The sequence below is a fragment of the Anabrus simplex genome, chromosome 10 (assembly GCF_040414725.1).
Source record: "Anabrus simplex isolate iqAnaSimp1 chromosome 10, ASM4041472v1, whole genome shotgun sequence".
Taxonomy (NCBI): Eukaryota; Metazoa; Arthropoda; class Insecta; order Orthoptera; family Tettigoniidae; genus Anabrus; species Anabrus simplex.
The window spans coordinates 875163-894803 of NC_090274.1; the positions used below are offsets into that span (position 1 = coordinate 875163).

The 19641-nt window shown below is 44.3% G+C and overlaps 1 protein-coding gene across 1 annotated transcript in view; it reads right to left on the reverse strand.

Annotated features, from left to right (window-relative positions):
- The window catches only part of LOC136882227 (uncharacterized), a 104435-nt gene that overhangs the window by 74543 nt on the left and 10251 nt on the right, over positions 1 to 19641 (reverse strand). Inside the window, exon 2 of the mRNA XM_067154784.2 lies at positions 12749 to 12981. Coding sequence (XP_067010885.2) covers positions 12749 to 12971 — 223 coding nt within the window. The 5' untranslated portion in view covers positions 12972 to 12981. The remainder of the gene's footprint in view (positions 1 to 12748; positions 12982 to 19641) is intronic.

The following is a 19641-nucleotide window of genomic DNA, read 5'->3' on the forward strand; positions in this document are numbered from 1 at the left end:
TTCTTGAGATCTTCACCTTTCTTCGATTAGTGCCCATTCTCTCCCCTCTTAAACATTTTGTTCTAGTAAACACACATCTGACAAGAGAGAACATGAAAAGAGAATGAAGTGAAAAAACCAGGAGTATCAAATTATGTGCAAGATAAGTGAAATGTTTAAAGGAGAGTGAATGTCTTTGAAGAGGAAGTAGCGTTCATGTGATATGCTGCGGTGAGGTTTCTGCAAGCCCAGTGTGCTTAAGCCAAATACGATTCCACTTATACTAATTTATTTCCCCTTCTCTATTGTGGGTTCCTTGAATTCTAAGCGAAAAACGTTTTTCATTATACCTGTACTTTCTGCAAGTAGCTTTTTAACAAACACGGAATTCCTTTTTCTAATTATCTTAATCTGTTTACCCTCGACGTTAGGTCTTTCCCTCGCACTGAGTGAGGGATCCCACCTCTACCACGTCAAGGGCAGACATTGGGTCGGGGGATAAAACTGGGGAAGAGGACCGGTATCTCGCCCAGATGGACAGGCGCCCTGTGGAGGGATGGGAAGGCAAGGAAACGGCCGTGTCCTTAGGTTAGCAACCATGTCGACATTTGTCTGCAGAAGTGGGAAAGCACGGAAAACCATTTCGAGGATGGCTGAGGTGGGAGTCGAACCCACCCTCCAGAAGCTAAGTGGACCCCGTTCCAGCCCTCATTCCCGAGCCCGGGCATGCGAGGGTGGCAGCTAACCACAGAGGCGGCCTATCTCTTCTATCTCTTTGTCGTGTAACAGCAGAAGTTTACATTTTAAAACATTATGTTCCTTCATTAAAACCAAAATTATAAATGGATTTCGAACGCATTTTTGCATATCTTTAGGTCTTCCTTTAGTAGTATTTTAAACCCACAAAAGTTGTGATTTCCCGACAATGACTTTTGTCATTCTAACTAGTTCTAACTAGTTTTCGCAGCACTCAATACATTTGTCTCTTCACGGGTTGGAACATGTACATCAGAAACTATTGGAGATAAAGAGCACAGGTTTTGTACGGAACTCTTAGGTGGATATTAGATTAACGTTCTAGGTGAAATACTGCTAGGACCAGGCATTGAACATTTTAAATACTTTTGTTTGTAAATATAAAACTTCACACTGTCCAATTCTCACACATTACTAATGCAATAATGTTGTACTTTGAAGACCAGATTATGCTGGTGAAATACAAATGCTCATTTCCAGATAGTGAAGTTAACATATGAGGTATGTGTAGCACAGCCAAAAGTGGCAAGCCGTAAAATTCATGCTAAATGATGAAGTCACTTTACAAGTATTTCTGTTTCCTGCAGTGCATCAATGTTGTCAGAAGCTGAGAATCAATCATCAACGATCTGCATTTAGGGCGGTCGCTCACGTCCTGTAAACATTAGCCCACCCGTCTTCCACAACATCTCCCCACCTACCCTATCCTGTACATTCATTGACAGAAACCTATCTTCATATCTGCCCTCCATTACACGTCTAATTATCTCCCTCAAGCTCGCTACATCTTCCCTCATTCTCCTTAGTTCTCACTCACACCCACAGTCCTTACACCTGCCTCACTCAGCAATTCTTTTATCTCTTCAAATAAATGTGAAATAATATAGAAATATCAACAGAAGTACAATAGCGTATTCTATGAATATAACTAGTTTTTTTTTTGCTAGTTGTTTTACGTCGCACCGACACAGATAGGTCTTATGGCGACGAAGTAGGTATATGTGTCAGACGAAAGAAATAATGCATACTACACAAAGATTTCTAATACAATCAGGAAACAAACTGTTAGAAACTGTGTAATTTAGTCTCTTACTTTCCAATGTTTGGAACGGTTTGTTATAATGACATAGCAACCTAATAAAGTTACAAGCTGTCATCGCTCCTACAGGATGGGCCACAAGTCACGATCGGAAATGATTAATGTTATTAGATAAACATAAACGGTAAACAATTGTTTTAACAGAAAAAGATGCAAGAATGGAATAAGACAGCAATGTATGCTCAAACTCTTCCGGTACGCTCACCATCATTATCGGTCCAGAGTCATGTGCGTCTGCTTGCCCGGCGCAGCATTTCGGGAATGATCATTCTCAGGGTACAAACATCCCTTCAACAGAAGTGATACGAGTTGCGTAAACCCTTTCCTTTAAGACGGACCACAGTCAATTATCATACGTTCCGCGGGTGGCCATACGGAAACTCGTTGTTCAACTACGTCGTTCAGGTAACAGCCAGTGAGTGGTGGTACGATTACCCTGTCACAGACACATCGACTGGTAACAGCGTAAAATGAGGAAGGTGTTGCTTAATTTCTACATAATAATGAGGGTTGCCCTTCGCCCAGATATAAACATTTCGAGACCGGGATGTAAGGTGGTCATAATCTTACGGCGAGCCGCCAGTGTTCGCACGAATCACCTTCAACGACCCTTGGAGAATGTCCATCTCCGCCGACCGCTTCCTCTGCCCATTCCTCAATGGAGCATTGACTTCATTATCATCATATTTTTTGGGTCTTCCACTGCGTAGTGCATCTAACACAGACCCAGTTGCAAAGATCTTTCTTTCCAGTTTTCGAACATTAGCCTCCGTTGGCGCTTCTTTAGTGAGGCAATTAAAAACAGTTTCCATAATTCCATCATCGTTCGCTCTTTTCATGCACCCATACTGAATCCGTCATTGACATATAATTGCTAAAGATAAATAGAAGTAATGTTACATGAGGCAAATGAAATGGCGCATGGCTTTTAGTGTCGGAGAACATGTTCGGCTCGCCAGGTGCAGGTCTTTTGATTTGACATGATGAGGAAGACGATACATACACACAGGCCCCGTGCCAGCGAAATTAACCAATGATGGTTAAATTTCCCGACTCTGGCGAGAATCGAACCCGAGTTCTCTGTGACCAAAGGCCAGCACGCTAATCATTTAGCCATGGAGCCGGACATGAAGCAGGATGTGTGTTGTAATCTAGCGCACGTGTCGAGACCGGCATAAGAAGGCGATGGAATCTTCAACTCTAGAGACAGAAGTGTAAGACCTATGCAACAGAATTGGCACAACTTTCGAACCAGCAAATCACAAGATCGTGCGCAAGAAGAGAAGTCAAGCAGTAGCAGGAACACCAACAAGAACGCGCTGTAATAGTAGTTTAAATCCATAAGAACAGGTTATCAAAGATAGAGAAGACTAACATAATGAGAAAAATGAAAATGAAATATCCTCGCAAACTTTGCAAATTAAATATGTGGCTACTGGAAGCAGTATGTGATGAAACGGGTCAGGGGATTCCCCAGACGCTGTACCATGAGGAACGCCAGGCGGTACGGTGATCGCCGTCAGAGAACATTATTGACTTAATGAATAATAATGTGCTAATCAGTTATATTCAAACTGTCCTACATTTGAAGTGTTAAGTATCAAGTGCCGACGAACCTGTTCGCCGAGCAGCAGCTAACGTTGCGGGCCGCGTTGGAGTGCAGTTTATCATGGAATCGTGGATTCTTGCCGAGATGTAATTCTAATTAAACTGTTCCGGGAATTGTACGTGAGTGAGAAGATTGTATTTTTGTGTATAATTTGTAATATAATTAACTTGTATTTTTCCTTTGTATGCTCAGTGTATTAAACGTGTACGATTGTGCCGTACATGAATTGGACCTCAAGTGGAGAACCTGAGTCACCGTCATGATCGTGTGTGCCGACCTGCTGCTCGAAGTGCTGTGTGCTTGAACATGGAACGAAACCAGACTAAGATGAGCACATTCTGATTTTATATAACTCGCATATGCATAATCACTTTGTTATGTAAATATGTACATAATCATTTTTGCATGTGATGGTTAAGTTTCATTTTGATTTTAAACGTAGAAAGGGTGAGTTAGAGTTAGTAAATTTACAGTATTAATGGCTTGGGTGTGTGTATCTGTGTATATATAATTTGCATGTGTTAATGTTATTGTGATCTTTAAAATATTTTTCATAAGCGTGTGTTGTGTTATCATCATCATCATCATCATCTCTTTACCCTCCAGGTTCGGTTTTTCCCTCGGACTGAGCGAGGGATCCCACCTCTACCGCCTCAAGGGCAGTGTCCTGGAGCTTCAGACTCTTGGTCGAGGGATACAACTGGGGAGTATGACCAGTACCTCGCCCAGGCGGCCTCACCTGCTATGCTGAACAGGGGCCTGGTGGAGGGATGGGAAGATTGGAAGGGATAGGCAAGGAAGAGGGAAGGAAGCGGCCGTGGCCTTAAGTTGGGTACCATCCCGGCATTCGCCTCGAGGAGAAGTGGGAAACCACGGAAAACCACTTCCAGGATGGCTGAGGTGGGAATCGAACCCACCTCTACTCAGTTGACCTCCCGAGTCTGAGTGGACCCCGTTCCAGCCCTCGTACCACTTTTCAAATTCCGTGGCAGAGCCGGGAATCGAACCCGGGCCTCCAGGGGTGGCAGCTAATCACGCTAACCACTACACCACAGAGTGTTGTGTTATATAATCTGAAATAATATAAGCGTGTGTAACTGATCTTCTGAAATGATACTCGTGTGTATTATTATATTTAATGAGGATAGATGGCATTAAGTACATTTTTAGTAGTTTTTTCGGGCATGTTATTTGTAGTAACGGCATGTTGCATGAGTATTCATAATCTTCGAGAAAGTTCATTGATATTGTGCTGCGGATATGAACCAGCAACCATCTACGGACATTACAGTGAATATTTAGTGTTTATTCATCGATAAGTGACTTGATTTTGAATATTGAATTTTCACGACCGCAATGAAATCGAAACAGACTCTCAAGGTATTAGGTTGTGTTACGTACATGTAGTACGTGTTCAAGAGATGTTAAGTACAGAACAAAAATGGCCAGCCGGACACCAGTGGGATCCGAACCCACAACCCCCGATTTCGCGTCGGTTGCTCTACCAATTGAGCTATGGTGGCCTAGACCATCTTTGTTCTGTTTGAAAGGATCTGAGCTACAGGTCTGGCACTGCTGCTAGCACACTGTAGAGTGCGTTTAAGTCGCCCGTTGTGGGGCATGTCAATGAATATTGAATTTTCACGACCGCATTGAAATCGAAACAGACTTTCAATTGGTAGAGCAACCGACGCGAAATCGGGAGGTTGTGGGTTCGGATCCCACTGGTGTCCGGCTGGCCATTTTTGTTCTGTACTTAACATCTCTTCAACACGTACTACATGTACGTAACACGACCTAATACGTTGAAAGTCTGTTTCGATTTCAATGCGGTCGTGAAAATTCAATATTCATTGACATGCCCCACAACGGGCGACTTAAACGCACTCTACAGTGTGCTAGCAGCAGTGCCAGACCTGTAGCTCAGATCCTTTCAAACAGAACAAAGCTGGCTTAGGCCACCATAGCTCAATTGGTAGAGCAACCGACGCGAAATCGGGGGTTGTGGGTTCGGATCCCACTGGTGTCCGGCTCGCCATTTTTGTTCTGTACTTAACATCTCTTCAAAACGTACTACATGTGCGTAACACGACCTAATACGTTGAAAGTCTGTTTCGATGACTTGATTTTGTTAGGCTAATGATACGTGTTGTAAGTTACTTTATATCTTGCAGTGTAATATGCTTCCCTGAATGGCCAGCACTGTGGGTGTTTCGAGCTCGGTTTGGGATAACGCACTTTAATACTCAAAACGTTAGTGGCAGGCAATGAACCAATGATAATATGGAACGAGATACCATTAAGAATATTGAAGGCAAAGAAATTAAGTGTTCCGATGAATAATAGTGTGAATCCTGGCGAGATTTGAACCAGTGAACATGACGATTATAGGCTAGACATTGTGTATTTTGAAATGCAGAATGCAAAGGAACAATTGAGATTATAAGCCCAGTGAAGGCTAAGTTATGTGGAGTACGATTTCAGAGGAATTATATGAATTGCCGAGGACACGGAGATATTGGTGTGTTGACAGATATACCGCTGAAGGCGTGAAGGAAATAAATATGCTCAAGTTCTAAGATTTCTCCACTGCTCTGCGTTTCTTGTTAAAGAAAGATAAACTCCGTTGTAATAGGATCATCAAAGGATAGTCACGACGTCATTTGTTATTTAAGTCAAATTGGCCAATTAGGTAACAGCACATAGGTGTTTAAAGATTTAACGTCATTACTAATACTCCAATTAAAGGTAGGGATTTTCAGGTCACTGTAACGTCACTTCCTGACGGTCATTACTTCGACTCTTGACCAGGTCAATGGACTTGGAATTTCCTGATGGTTATTATTGATGGTTTTTTTGTTGTTGTTTATGTGGATTTCTTTGTTGTATATTTTGGCGACGCAAATTTTGATTTGTGGTTGTAATGATTTTTGATTTGTGGATTTAATTTCATGTGGCTGTCATGTTTGAAGCAGGGGTTCTGTCCTACAGTGTAGATAAAAGCTTTTGGGGAATTTGTGTTAGTTGTAAGACCTTTCGCTACTATTTTGTGTTCATTTTGTGTGAAATATCAAACAGCTGATTATGCATGTGTGGAGTTAATATATTTCGTAGTCAAAATCAGATGACAGTCCGCAATAGTCATGTACGAGGTACTCATCAGTCCGGGTTCGTTCCGTGTTAATAGTTACAGATGGAAGATATGAAGCCACGACAAAGAGATAGAGATTTAATATCGATTAAACAATTTATGTACAGAAGAAATGTAATTATGTTTTGGATGGAAATGTCACTCAAATGAGGTGGATGTAGATACCACAGGTCAACTACATTTGGAAAAATGTTAATAAATTACTAGTAACGAAACCCGATAGGTGGTAATTAAATGAATGAATTAATTAAATAAATTTACGTCGGCAGTATCTTGTTGTAACGAAGTTGTCAATATGAATTTATTAAGTGATGTAAAATATTTCAACCACTCAATATGCAGTTATCGATTGTTGTGTTTATGTTAATAATTTTATGAGTGGAACTGGATTAAATTGAAATTAGACCGACTTGTTTAATTCAGCACAATTGGTATAAATATTAAATGGATCAAACCGATTTTGTAATATCAATTAATTATTAAGAGTTTCAGTTGACCTAGTGCGTGACTGACAAATTTTTATTGTGAAGTGTTGTTCATTTTCAATTTATTTTCGTATTTTACTTTGCCAAAGTTTTTAAAAATAAATTTGTTTGCAACATAGGTTCTCATTCATATCTTTTTTAATTTTTTTCTTCTCCCTTATCCTTCCTGCTTAGTAATTTAAGTTTAGGTATTTATACTCGAAGATATCTCTGGGGATGACCCGTATAGCGACCCTGGGATTTTTGCCGGCCCCATATCTCAAAGGCTGGAAGGGTAGAGGGTTAACTAGGCTAAGAAGAAGACGTTCCTGAATTGTGAATCTCCTTCTATCCGCCATTATAAGACAAGTGTTCACAACGGTATCACCTTGGTAGCAGTCGCCAGAACCACAAGCAAAACAGAACACGATCAGATGCCGTCATTGTTGTAATTTGAGTGAACTCTACCAGAAGACAGACGTACTACGGGCAGGGATGAACATTAACGTATGTTACGTTACTTGAAATACTTTCCGATCGTGACTACCCTGTACTGTAAAACGAGAAAAATGGGAGTTGGTACAACATGGTTCGAGACTAGGAGTTTCCAATAGTTGGCCCACGAGTGCTTTGAAAAGAAATATTTTAAGGCATGTGAAGAAAATTAACTAAACTTATTTCATAGTTCGTTCAAAAATGTATTCATTCTTATACCCTTTTTAGACCCAAGTCAGAACTAATTCGTTATTTAATATTATTTGCTGTTGTTACGTATTCACTTGATGTAAATAGATTATTTTTTTTATTTTTTAAAATTAGAACCCAAACTTTGGCAGAGAATGAGCCCTCAGAAAGGTCTTAACCATTACAGAAATGGCTATGGGATCCACGCTAAATCTTAAACTCTATGACACCTTAATGTCGACATTTTCTGCGACGTACCATGCAATGAGTACATTGCCATTGGTGTAAAAAGCAGTTTCAGTTCTTCTCTCACTGGTAGTGAAGGGAAGAATTGTTCCGTTCACACTACTCGCACTAAATTGTCCTCCTTTAAGTTTTGATTTGATTACGTTCAGTTTGTCTTTAAGTTTCTTTTTCCGTTTGTCATTTTTCAAATATTAATTCAAATGAACTGACGTTGTTGGATGCTATTCTTCCAAATTCAATTGTCATGGGTATAATCTATATATTTACTAAAAACAGCTTTGGCAGTTCTATTGCTTCATTCCCATTGTATTCACCCGCCGATGAATCAGATAGGTCTCTCCAACTTTGAGTGATCTGCAGACGAAGGCTCGCCCTAACCCGCAGGTTGCTAAGCGACTAGCACTAGCCTCTAACATTTTAGTATCTAGCTCTTGTTCTTGTTCCGGCTTTGACTTCATGCCAGTATCTTCTGAGCCCAGCGACAAGTGCCTGTTTATGCTCTTTTCCGTCTTCTGGAAGTGATGCACTTTCATTAATATTCTGATATAGGTGATTTATATCCTGCATGCAGCCATGTTTGATTATTACCTGTCAAGCCAGAGAATACACACTTCCTCTGATGATGCAAAAATTATACTCTTTGATTCTCTGACTATCCCCGGGTTCTTGGCAGAACGTGTACATGCAGACAGGGAGGTACCCTTCTCTATGACCAGTAATAAAAGCGCAAGGACAAACTCTTGAATACGCGAGTTTCAGCCACTTTCTCGCGCAACATCGTGAAATGCAGAATGGTCGAAGCACAGGAAATATTATATGCAAAGAAGAGTTATAAACTACATTACGAATGAATCAGTTATTATGTAGCGGTATTAAATGTTCATAAAACTATTGAAGAGCGCAGGCAAAACAATCTGATTGCGACGAATTATCTGACCTCTTTATAAGGAATGCTTCCCTAGTGGTCTTTATTTTAAATGTCAGTCTTAATGCAATTAAACCTTCGTTTTAATTGAACTATGCGTATTATTGCATACTGGTACTTATTTGCAGAATTTTACGAAAATTGAGGCGGTGGACTTAAAAGGGCACATGGGCCCGTTTCACGCAGAATGCCGGGTTCTCTGGTTAAGACTCAGCGGGATATGTTGAAAACTGATGTTGTTCAGAGCTAGCCGTGCAACTTTTCCCAGTTCGTGGTCACAGCTCCTCACAGCGTTGCCTTAGCAAGCAGAAAGAAGTGAGTAAGATTCGCAAGCCTTTTGTTACTGCAGTAGAACTGTGCCGCAGAAATCCTTCTCCATTTCTGAAGTTACAATGGACGTTGACCTACTGCCAGACAGTTTTTATCTCCATTCTTTTTGGACAAGCCAGTATCCAGAATAACTCCCCATTCACAGTAATGCAGTATGTTATCATAAACACTATGAGAGATGGTCCTGTTTTGTCTTCTCACACCTTCATTGCAAATTTCAACCCTTCCCGCATTTAGAAATGTCCTTATAGACTAGATAACTTCGCCACTGAAAAGACTGCTTTCCCCGGACATCAACCAAAAGAAAGTGAAGAATGTAAGAAACATGTCAAAAATTTTGTCTGAATACGATGTTGCATTTGTTGAGAGAATGATAAACCAAGATTGAACAGCAAATCAAGTAGGGCCTTTTGGTATTATTCTATGACAAACTTAATAAACCAAGACTGACTAGAAAATTCTATTCTCTGACAATACTGATCTACTGTAGTCACAAACTCTGGTACAAATTTTGGATTACATTTAATTTAAAGCACTGTATTTAAGTCTCGTTTATTGAATTCTACCACCAAATATGCTCTCTGCGTAAAAAGAGCTCATAATATTGATTTAAAAGTTCTTATTTATTTAATGTATGTATCATTTAAGTCATATTTTACACACATTATTCATATCTGAATTACATATTCTAAATAATAACAAACACTACAGTATGGAAATTAAACACCGAAGAAAAATACAGACAATTTTATTATTTCCTTTTTCCTCCAAAGTTAATTTTCACGAATGTGCCATTTTACGTGGACCGCCTCAGTTAAAGTGCGGCCAGCGACCATGCCTAAGGTTTCCAGTGCGGCCCTCCAGCTCTCTGTTCTAGACCATCGAACTGACAATACCTATCTACTTAGCGCTGTTGTATGTTTTCTTCTCAACAGAAATGAGTATCGTCGAGTGCAACCACCTTCAGTCGATCCCTGAGGAATCAGAAGCTTCATCCAGGACGGACAGCGAACTGGATTCCCTAGGCGATAGTGAGGAGTCCCAGTCCGATCTACAAACGTGTCTCAGGCTTCTTGATGGTCTCTATGAAGAACCAGTGTATTGGGAAAGTATCCGCAGAGTGAAGAAGAGCAACCTTCACCTATCAGTGGTCTCCAAACTCTGCAACCACATCAACTGCGACGTCCATGTCCGCATCGCTTCTCATCTGTTCCGGTGTCACCTGTTGGCGCTGCAGACCTACGCCAAATACTTCATCTCTGCTCAGTGTGGAGTCACCATCTACCTTCCACCGGATAAAGTAAGTCCGGAGACTTTCGGATACGTTTACAGGTGGATCCTTCAACAGGACGATGACCCAGCAGAGCCTGTTCTCACGAGGAGAAACACCCTCGATATGCTGGATGCAGCCACGTATTTGGGTATGCCTCAATTAGAAGAAGAATGCTGGGCTTTCATTGATTCTCTGGAGGTATTCAATGAAGAGACAGCGATACTTCTCTTGTCGGATGCCATGACTAGAGGCAATAAAGAAGTGGAAGAATTGATGTTGCCTCGAATATCTAAATCATTCTTACCTATGGTCCAGACCAATGATTTTTCTCGACTATCACTGGAAGTTGTGTGCGCCCTTCTCAAGTCCAGCTTCATTTCCGTGCACGATGAGATGGAAGTCTTCCAGGCAGCTATGAAATGGCTCAGCTACGACTGGCAGGTGCGACATCAGGAGGCAGTGGCACTCATGAAATGTATCAGATTCGGATTTATGAAGCCATTCCAACTGATCAAATTGATGCGCAATAAACAGTTTCCGCAAGTGCAATACGTTACTCATATTCCGGAAGTGTTAGAAATGGTCCGACTAGCTGCGGAATACGCTGTAGTGCGATGCACGTTTTGGCGGAATCCTATGAGATACCGTCAGGAAATGGCGTCGCTGCATCTGAAGGAGCCCGAAGCAAGGAACTGGATTGGCGAGCAAGATGAATACAAAATGCTACATAAGTGGAAAGAATTTAAGTCCTGTGAAGTCGTCAATGAGAACACTAAAACTCCACAACGTTCTGCAAGTGAAACCGGATCCGATATATTCGACGTCTCAAGCAGTAAAACAGTCGACAAAATTGATTTGCAGAGCCGATTTCCTCGGACACAGAAAACGCGTACTTTTAAGACTGTATCCGCCAACGGAAAAACACGTTACATGATAGATTTGCCAGTTCCTACCAAATCACGTTCGTTAGCATTTAATCGTTTCCCTCACAGAACCCAGACTTTTATGAACCTTTCAGCCAAAACTAGAACCGCAACTGTTATAAGACTTTCTTCATCTCCCAAGACCAGAAGTTTCGGCAGTTTCAGATCATGTCAAAAACTCCGTAATGTGCTAGGTCTGCCTTCAGCTCCTAGATCACGCAGTGTCTTAGGGCTGCCGTCATCCCCTAGACATAGAACATTATTCACGCAACACACCACGTCAAAGAATATCTCCCTTACCAACATATTCTCTCAACATGACACAACAAAGAATATCTCCTTCACCAACATCTTTTCACAAGACGACAAAGACTCTAGCTGATAATAAAGATGAAGTGATGACGAAATGAACAGAAGAGTCTCTCGTCTTTGAAGAGCGCAGGAAGGCGCTGGTTGAAACAGCCTACTCTGCTTCCGAGGCTGTGCGATGGTACAGCGCCAACGTTATCTCGGGCAAAGGACGGATTGTATAGTATATTGTACTGTGTTGATACCTTTAAGTAACTGGATTATGTCATGCTGGTAAGCAAATAAACAGGTAGATATAAAAACGAATAGAAGGCATTTTTTATCCCCTTTTAACCCTAGAACCGGCCATGTTAAATCTTGTGGTGGCAGCCATATTTGGCATTTTTACCTGTCCAAATAAAATACAAAATATCCGCAAGATATGAAATAAATTACGGTTTTATTTAACTGCGTAAAGCTAATACACTGAGAATTGTTTTGTTGACACGGAATTGCATAAATATTCTGACTACAAAAATGTAATTTCTAAATTTAAAATAATAATATTTCGATCATATGTACACAAGACTGGAACATGTCACGAACGAACAAACTGAGATATACAGATTGTCAGTAATGTATGGGCATCCTCCGAGACGCTCTCCAAGTAGGATTTCACTAATTCCACTTACACGTAACATTACAAATTACGGCGGTCTACGGGCGTAGCGATTACAAGCCAGAAACTACAGCACACGACAGAAATGAAGTCCAGTATTTCAGTGCTCACTCTAGGAATAACGGGCTGCACTAACTCAGCTCATCATGAAAAATGAATCCTCCTTGTACACGGAAACTAAACGTGGTGCAACAAGAAGACAACGGGACGAGGCTACGCGTGTGCGAGCGGCTAAACATTAGGTGCCAACCTTGCAAACTGGAAATCCCTAGAGGGAAGAAATTAGGTGCAGGGACGGAATTTGGCCCCCTCCCTAAGTAAGAGATCGAAAATGCAACTCACGAAAGTTCATTCCATCCTTGCTGAGAGTACTGTCTGCTTCCTTAGCTGCAGCCAAAATGGCCGCCTGCTGTTGAATTCCTCGCAGAGAGACTAGAGTGCAGTTAGGGCCTTCGTGCAGTGCCACGAGCGCAATAGCCGTTGCCTCTTGGCCCACACACACTGCATGCGCACTGCTGCCGGAGAAGAAGATGGCGACGAGAGCAAACAGAGATGGGGTTACCATAGCTTTCTACCTGTAACAAGGAAACAACGACCGCAGCATTAGACACCAAAATAAAAAGTGGTCAAATGTGTACAATATTATGAAATGCAAACTAGACGCCGTCCACTGCGGCTGTTCCACGATCCGTGCATAGTTCGTGAGACGTATCAGTGCACACTGTAGCCTAAGGTTGTAGATCCACAAACGAGAAGAAACACACTTAAGGGCACATTCCTCTTTAATTTTACACTGCACACTCTACTTTTCCTGTCCGTCATTTTCTTTGCTGTACACTACAACAGCCTTCTTCTATCTTTCTAGTATAAATCTGTGGCGTTTGTCTGTTAAAACTAGTTTTATGATAACACCAGTCCTCATCACGCAACATTAGTACCATGGGTTACCATTTGCATCGCCAACACCTACGCACCGTACGACTGTCCTATGTCTATTTCTTGCAGAATACGTGACCACGCGCTGCCACCCTCTCTACTAGACCATTGGTCTGGATTGGTTGGGATAGGGCGTGGACAAGATCATTGGTCTGGAGATTTTAGGCTAGGGCCTGGACAAGGCCATTGATCTGGAGAGGTTAGGGTAGGACGTGGACAAGGTCATTGATCTGGAGATTTTAGGCTAGGGCCTGGACAAGGCCATTGATCTGGAGAGGTTAGGCTAGGGCGTGGACAAGATCATTGGTCTGGAGATTTTAGGCTAGGGCCTGGACAAGGCCATTGATCTGGAGAGGTTAGGATAGGGCCTGGACAAGGCCATTGATCTGGAGAGGTTAGGCTATGGCCTGGACAAGGCCATTGATCTGGAGAGGTTAGGCTAGGGCCTGGACAAGGCTATTGATCTGGAGAGGTTAGGCTAGGGCCTGGACAACGTCACTGATCTGGAGAGGTTAGGGTAGGGCGTGGACAAGGCCACTGATCTGGAGAGGTTAGGGTAGGGCCTGGACAAGGCCATTGATCTGGAGAGGTTAGGATAGGGCCTGGACAAGGTCATTGATCTGGAGAGGTTAGGGTAGGGCCTGGACAAGACCATTGATCTGGAGAGGTTAGGCTAGGGCCTGGACAAGGCCATTGATCTGGAGAGGTTAGGCTAGGGCCTGGACAAGGCCATTGATCTGGAGAGGTTAGGGTAGGGCCTGGACAACGTCACTGATCTGGAGAGGTTAGGGTAGGGCGTGGACAAGGCCACTGATCTGGAGAGGTTAGGCTAGGGCGTGGACAAGATCATTGGTCTGGAGATTTTAGGCTAGGGCCTGGACAAGGCCATTGATCTGGAGAGGTTAGGGTAGGACGTGGACAAGGTCATTGATCTGGAGATTTTAGGCTAGGGCCTGGACAAGGCCATTGATCTGGAGAGGTTAGGCTAGGGCGTGGACAAGATCATTGGTCTGGAGATTTTAGGCTAGGGCCTGGACAAGGCCATTGATCTGGAGAGGTTAGGATAGGGCCTGGACAAGGCCATTGATCTGGAGAGGTTAGGCTATGGCCTGGACAAGGCCATTGATCTGGAGAGGTTAGGCTAGGGCCTGGACAAGGCTATTGATCTGGAGAGGTTAGGCTAGGGCCTGGACAACGTCACTGATCTGGAGAGGTTAGGGTAGGGCGTGGACAAGGCCACTGATCTGGAGAGGTTAGGGTAGGGCCTGGACAAGGCCATTGATCTGGAGAGGTTAGGATAGGGCCTGGACAAGGTCATTGATCTGGAGAGGTTAGGGTAGGGCCTGGACAAGACCATTGATCTGGAGAGGTTAGGCTAGGGCCTGGACAAGGCCATTGATCTGGAGAGGTTAGGCTAGGGCCTGGACAAGGCCATTGATCTGGAGAGGTTAGGGTAGGGCCTGGACAACGTCACTGATCTGGAGAGGTTAGGGTAGGGCGTGGACAAGGCCATTGATCTGGAGAGGTTAGGGTATGGCGTGGACAAGGCCATTGATCTGGAGAGGTTAGGGTTGGGCCTGGACAAGGTCATTGATCTGGAGAGGTTAGGGTAGGGCCTGGACAAGGCCATTGATCTGGATAGGTTAGGATAGGGCCTGGACAAGGTCATTGATCTGGAGAGGTTAGGGTAGGGCCTGGACAAGGCCATTGATCTGGAGAGGTTAGGCTAGGGCCTGGACAAGGCCATTGATCTGGAGAGGTTAGGCTAGGGCCTGGACAACGTCACTGATCTGGAGAGGTTAGGGTAGGGCGTGGACAAGGCCATTGATCTGGAGAGGTTAGGGTAGGGCGTGGACAAGGCCATTGATCTGGAGAGGTTAGGGTAGGGCCTGGACAAGGTCATTGATCTGGAGAGGTTAGAGTAGGGCCTGGACAAGGTCATTGATCTGGAGAGGTTAGGGTAGGGCCTGGACAAGGCCATTGATCTGGAGAGGTTAGGGTAGGGCCTCGACAAGACCATTGATCTGGAGAGGTTAGGCTAGGGCCTGGACAAGGCCATTGATCTGGAGAGGTTAGGGTAGGGCCTGGACAAGGCCATTGATCTGGAGAGGTTAGGGTAGGGCGTGGACAAGGCCATTGATCTGGAGAGGTTAGGCTAGGGCCTGGACAACGTCACTGATCTGGAGAGGTTAGGGTAGGGCGTGGACAAGGCCATTGATCTGGAGAGGTTAAGGTAGGGCCTGGACAGCGTCACTGATCTGGAGAGGTTAGGGTAGGGCCTGGACAAGGTCATTGATCTGGAGAGGTTAGGGTAGGGCGTGGACAAGGTCATTGATCTGGAGAGGTTAGGGTAGGGCCTGGACAAGGCCATTGATCTGGAGAGGTTAGGGTAGGGCGTGGACAAGGTCATTGATCTGGAGAGGTTAGGGTAGGGCCTGGACAAGGCCATTGATCTGGAGAGGTTAGGGTAGGGCCTGGACAAGGCCATTGATCTGGAGAGGTTAGGCTAGGGCCTGGACAAGGCCATTGATCTGGAGAGGTTAGGCTAGGGCCTGGACAAGGCCATTGATCTGGAGAGGTTAGGGTAGGGCCTGGACAAGGCCATTGATCTGGAGAGGTTAGGCTAGGGCCTGGACAACATCACTGATCTGGAGAGGTTAGGGTAGGGCGTGGACAAGGCCATTGATCTGGAGAGGTTAGGGTAGGGCGTGGACAAGGCCATTGATCTGGAGAGGTTAGGGTAGGACCTGGACAACGTCACTGATCTGGAGAGGTTAGGGTAGGGCCTGGACAAGGTCATTGATCTGGAGAGGTTAGGGTAGGGCCTGGACAAGGTCATTGGTCTGGAGATTTTAGGGTAGGGCCTGGACAAGTTCATTGATCTGGAGAGGTTAGGGTAGGGCCTGGACAAGGTCATTGATCTGGCGAGGTTAGGGTAGGGCCTGGACAAGGTCATTGATCTGGAGAGGTTAGGGTAGGGCCTGGACAACGTCACTGATCTGGAGAGGTTAGGGTAGGGCCTGGACAAGGTCATTGATCTGGAGAGGTTAGGGTAGGGCCTGGACAAGGTCATTGATCTGGAGAGGTTAGGGTAGGGCCTGGACAAGATCATTAGTCTGGAGATTTTAGGGTAGGGCTTGGACAAGGTCATTGATCTGGAGAGGTTAGTCTATGGCCTGGACAAGATCATTGGTCTGGAGATTTTAGGGTAGGGCCTGGACAAGGTCATTGATCTGGAGAGGTTAGGGTAGGGCGTGGACAAGATCATTGGTCTGGAGATTTTAGGGTAGGGCCAGGACAAGGTCATTGATCTGGAGAGGTTAGGCTAGGGCCTGGACAAGGTCATTGATCTGGAGAGGTTAGGGTAGGGCCTGGACAACGTCATTGGTCTGGAGATTTCAGGGTAAGGCCTGGACAACGTTACTGATCTGGAGAGGTTAGGGTAGGGCCTGGACAAGGTCATTGATCTGGAGAGGTCAGGGTAGGGCCTGGACAAGGTCATTGATCTGGAGAGGTTAGGGTAGGGCCTGGACAAGATCATTGGTCTGGAGATTTTAGGGTAGGGCCAGGACAAGGTCATTGATCTGGAGAGGTTAGGCTAGGGCCTGGACAAGATCATTGGTCTGGAGATTTTAGGGTAGGGCCTGGACAAGATCATTGATCTGGAGATGTTAGGGTAGGGCGTGGACAAGATCATTGGTCTGGAGATTTTAGGGTAGGGCCAGGACAAGGTCATTGATCTGGAGAGGTTAGGCTAGGGCCTGGACAAGGTCATTGATCTGGAGAGGTTAGGGTAGGTCCTGGACAAGGTCATTGATCTGGAGAGGTTAGGGTAGGGCCTAGACAAGATCATTGGTCTGGAGATTTTAGGGTAGGGCCAGGACAAGGTCATTGATCTGGAGAGGTTAGGATAGGGCCTGGACAAGGTCATTGATCTGGAGAGGTTAGGCTATGGCCTGGACAAGATCATTGGTCTGGAGAATTTAGGGTAGGGCCTGGACAAGGTCATTGATCTGGAGAGGTTAGGGTAGGGCGTGGACAAGATCATTGGTCTGGAGATTTTAGGGTAGGGCCAGGACAAGGTCATTGATCTGGAGAGGTTAGGCTAGGGCCTGGACAAGGTCATTGATCTGGAGAGGTTAGGGTAGGGCCTGGACAACGTCATTGGTCTGGAGATTTCAGGGTAAGGCCTGGACAACGTCACTGATCTGGAGAGGTTAGGGTAGGGCCTGCTCAAGGTCATTGATCTGGAGAGGTTAGGGTAGGGCCTGGACAAGGTCATTGATCTGGAGAGGTTAGGGTAGGGCCTGGACAAGATCATTGGTCTGGAGATTTTAGGGTAGGGCCTGGACAAAGTCATTGATCTGGAGAGGTTAGACTAGGGCCTGGACAAGATCATTGGTCTGGAGATTTTAGGGTAGGGCCTGGACAAGGTCATTGATCTGGAGAGGTTAGGGTAGGGCGTGGACAAGATCATTGGTCTGGAGATTTTAGGGTAGGGCCAGGACAAGGTCATTGATCTGGAGAGGTTAGGCTAGGGCCTGGACAAGGTCATTGATCTGGAGAGGTTAGGGTAGGGCCTGGACAAGGTCATTGATCTGGAGAGGTTAGGGTAGGGCCTGGACAAGATCATTGGTCTGGAGATTTTAGGGTAGGGCCAGGACAAGGTTATTGATCTGGAGAGGTTAGGCTAGGGCCTGGACAAGGTCATTGATCTGGAGAGGTTAGGGTAGGGCCTGGACAACGTCATTGGTCTGGAGATTTCAGGTTAAGGCCTGGACAACGTCACTGATCTGGAGAGGTTAGAGTAGGGCCTGGACTAGGCCATTGATTTGGATAGGTTGGTTACGGTACGACCTGGAAAAGGCCATTGGTTTGCGTTGGTTAGGGTAAGGCCTGGGCAAGGCCATTGGTCTGTGTTGGTTAGGGTAGGGTCTGAACAAGGCCATTGGTTCGGATAGGTTACGCTAGACCCTGGACAAGGCCATTGGTTTGGGTTGGTTAAGGTAGTGGGCCCTGGACCAACATTACGTTTTTTTCTTGCCGTATACTACAGCAGTGCATTCTATGTGGGTTACTGGCGAGAGGATTAATTACCTCTTTCTTGCTAGTTGTGAAAAGCTATGCCGGATAGTAGCAAAGCCTACTACATTGTTTTCGAGGTAGAGACAGCGGCGCATCTCTCCACTGTTGATACAATACCTATGTAATTCTATTTTGCTTCACTGACAGGCTTTATTAGCTGTGCGCGGGTTGGTAACGCTATGTACTTCTGATCATTGATGGGTATTACGTCAAAATGTATTTTACATCAGCCAGTAGCAATGCGAGTAGCCATTCCAGCAGTGGAACATAGGGTGCACGACTCTTCCTTAGGTTAACTAGGGGTGAGCTGCTGGGTCTCTGGACATAGCAATGAAGACATCTCTTCTCTAAAAGGGATTCCACGTAAGTTTTGCATGCTTTCTACTATACTTCATCACCTCTTTGCGTGAAAGGTCTGGAATTTTACCCTACCTCCAATGTGCATCTCTCTACATCTACTGATATGACAGGACAGCACTTGAATTCGGGAGAGAGTGTAGGTGTAGATCCACATTATCAGTACCAAATGCATATTTGTTTATAGCTACCAAGATATCGTAGCCCGGATTTCCTTTAAGGGCATCATGATATTTTGTTTGCAGACGGAATCCGAGGTTACTTGGGTTAACTTCCATTTCACGTTTCACATTCGTTCTCCATAATGCTCAGCGAATCGCCATGTGTTTCTAACTTCTTGATTGATTGTGGTGTGATTTGGAAGTGTGTCGTAGTAAGTGCTAGTTCCCTTTGAACCATTTCATTCCCGAAAGAGTTCACGGCAGCAATTACTTTACATTTTCTTAAAAACTGCTTGAAACGTGTTAAAATACGCATAATAATCGAAAACATGCACAATAAATCCGAAATCTATACACTAATCTCAAAAATATGCACTATTAAAGTTATTAATTCGTCCAGTTTCACTTCCTTGTCAGTTTTGGATATCGGCAAACAAAATATGCATTTTCATACAAATCCGATATTTAGTTGTCACTCACAGTTACTGACATGACAATACCAGGCCTCAGCGGCTTGTGTACACCTCTACATACTGCAACGAGTGATATTATTTAAAGGGTGGGAGTAGATGTTTAACAAGATCATTTCCGCATTACTCATAGAATTAAACACCATCACATCTCTCACAGAGGATCTGAGAGACTGGATAAATGTTGTGAGATGGACAGTAGGCAATGAAAAGTCACCAGAGGTCA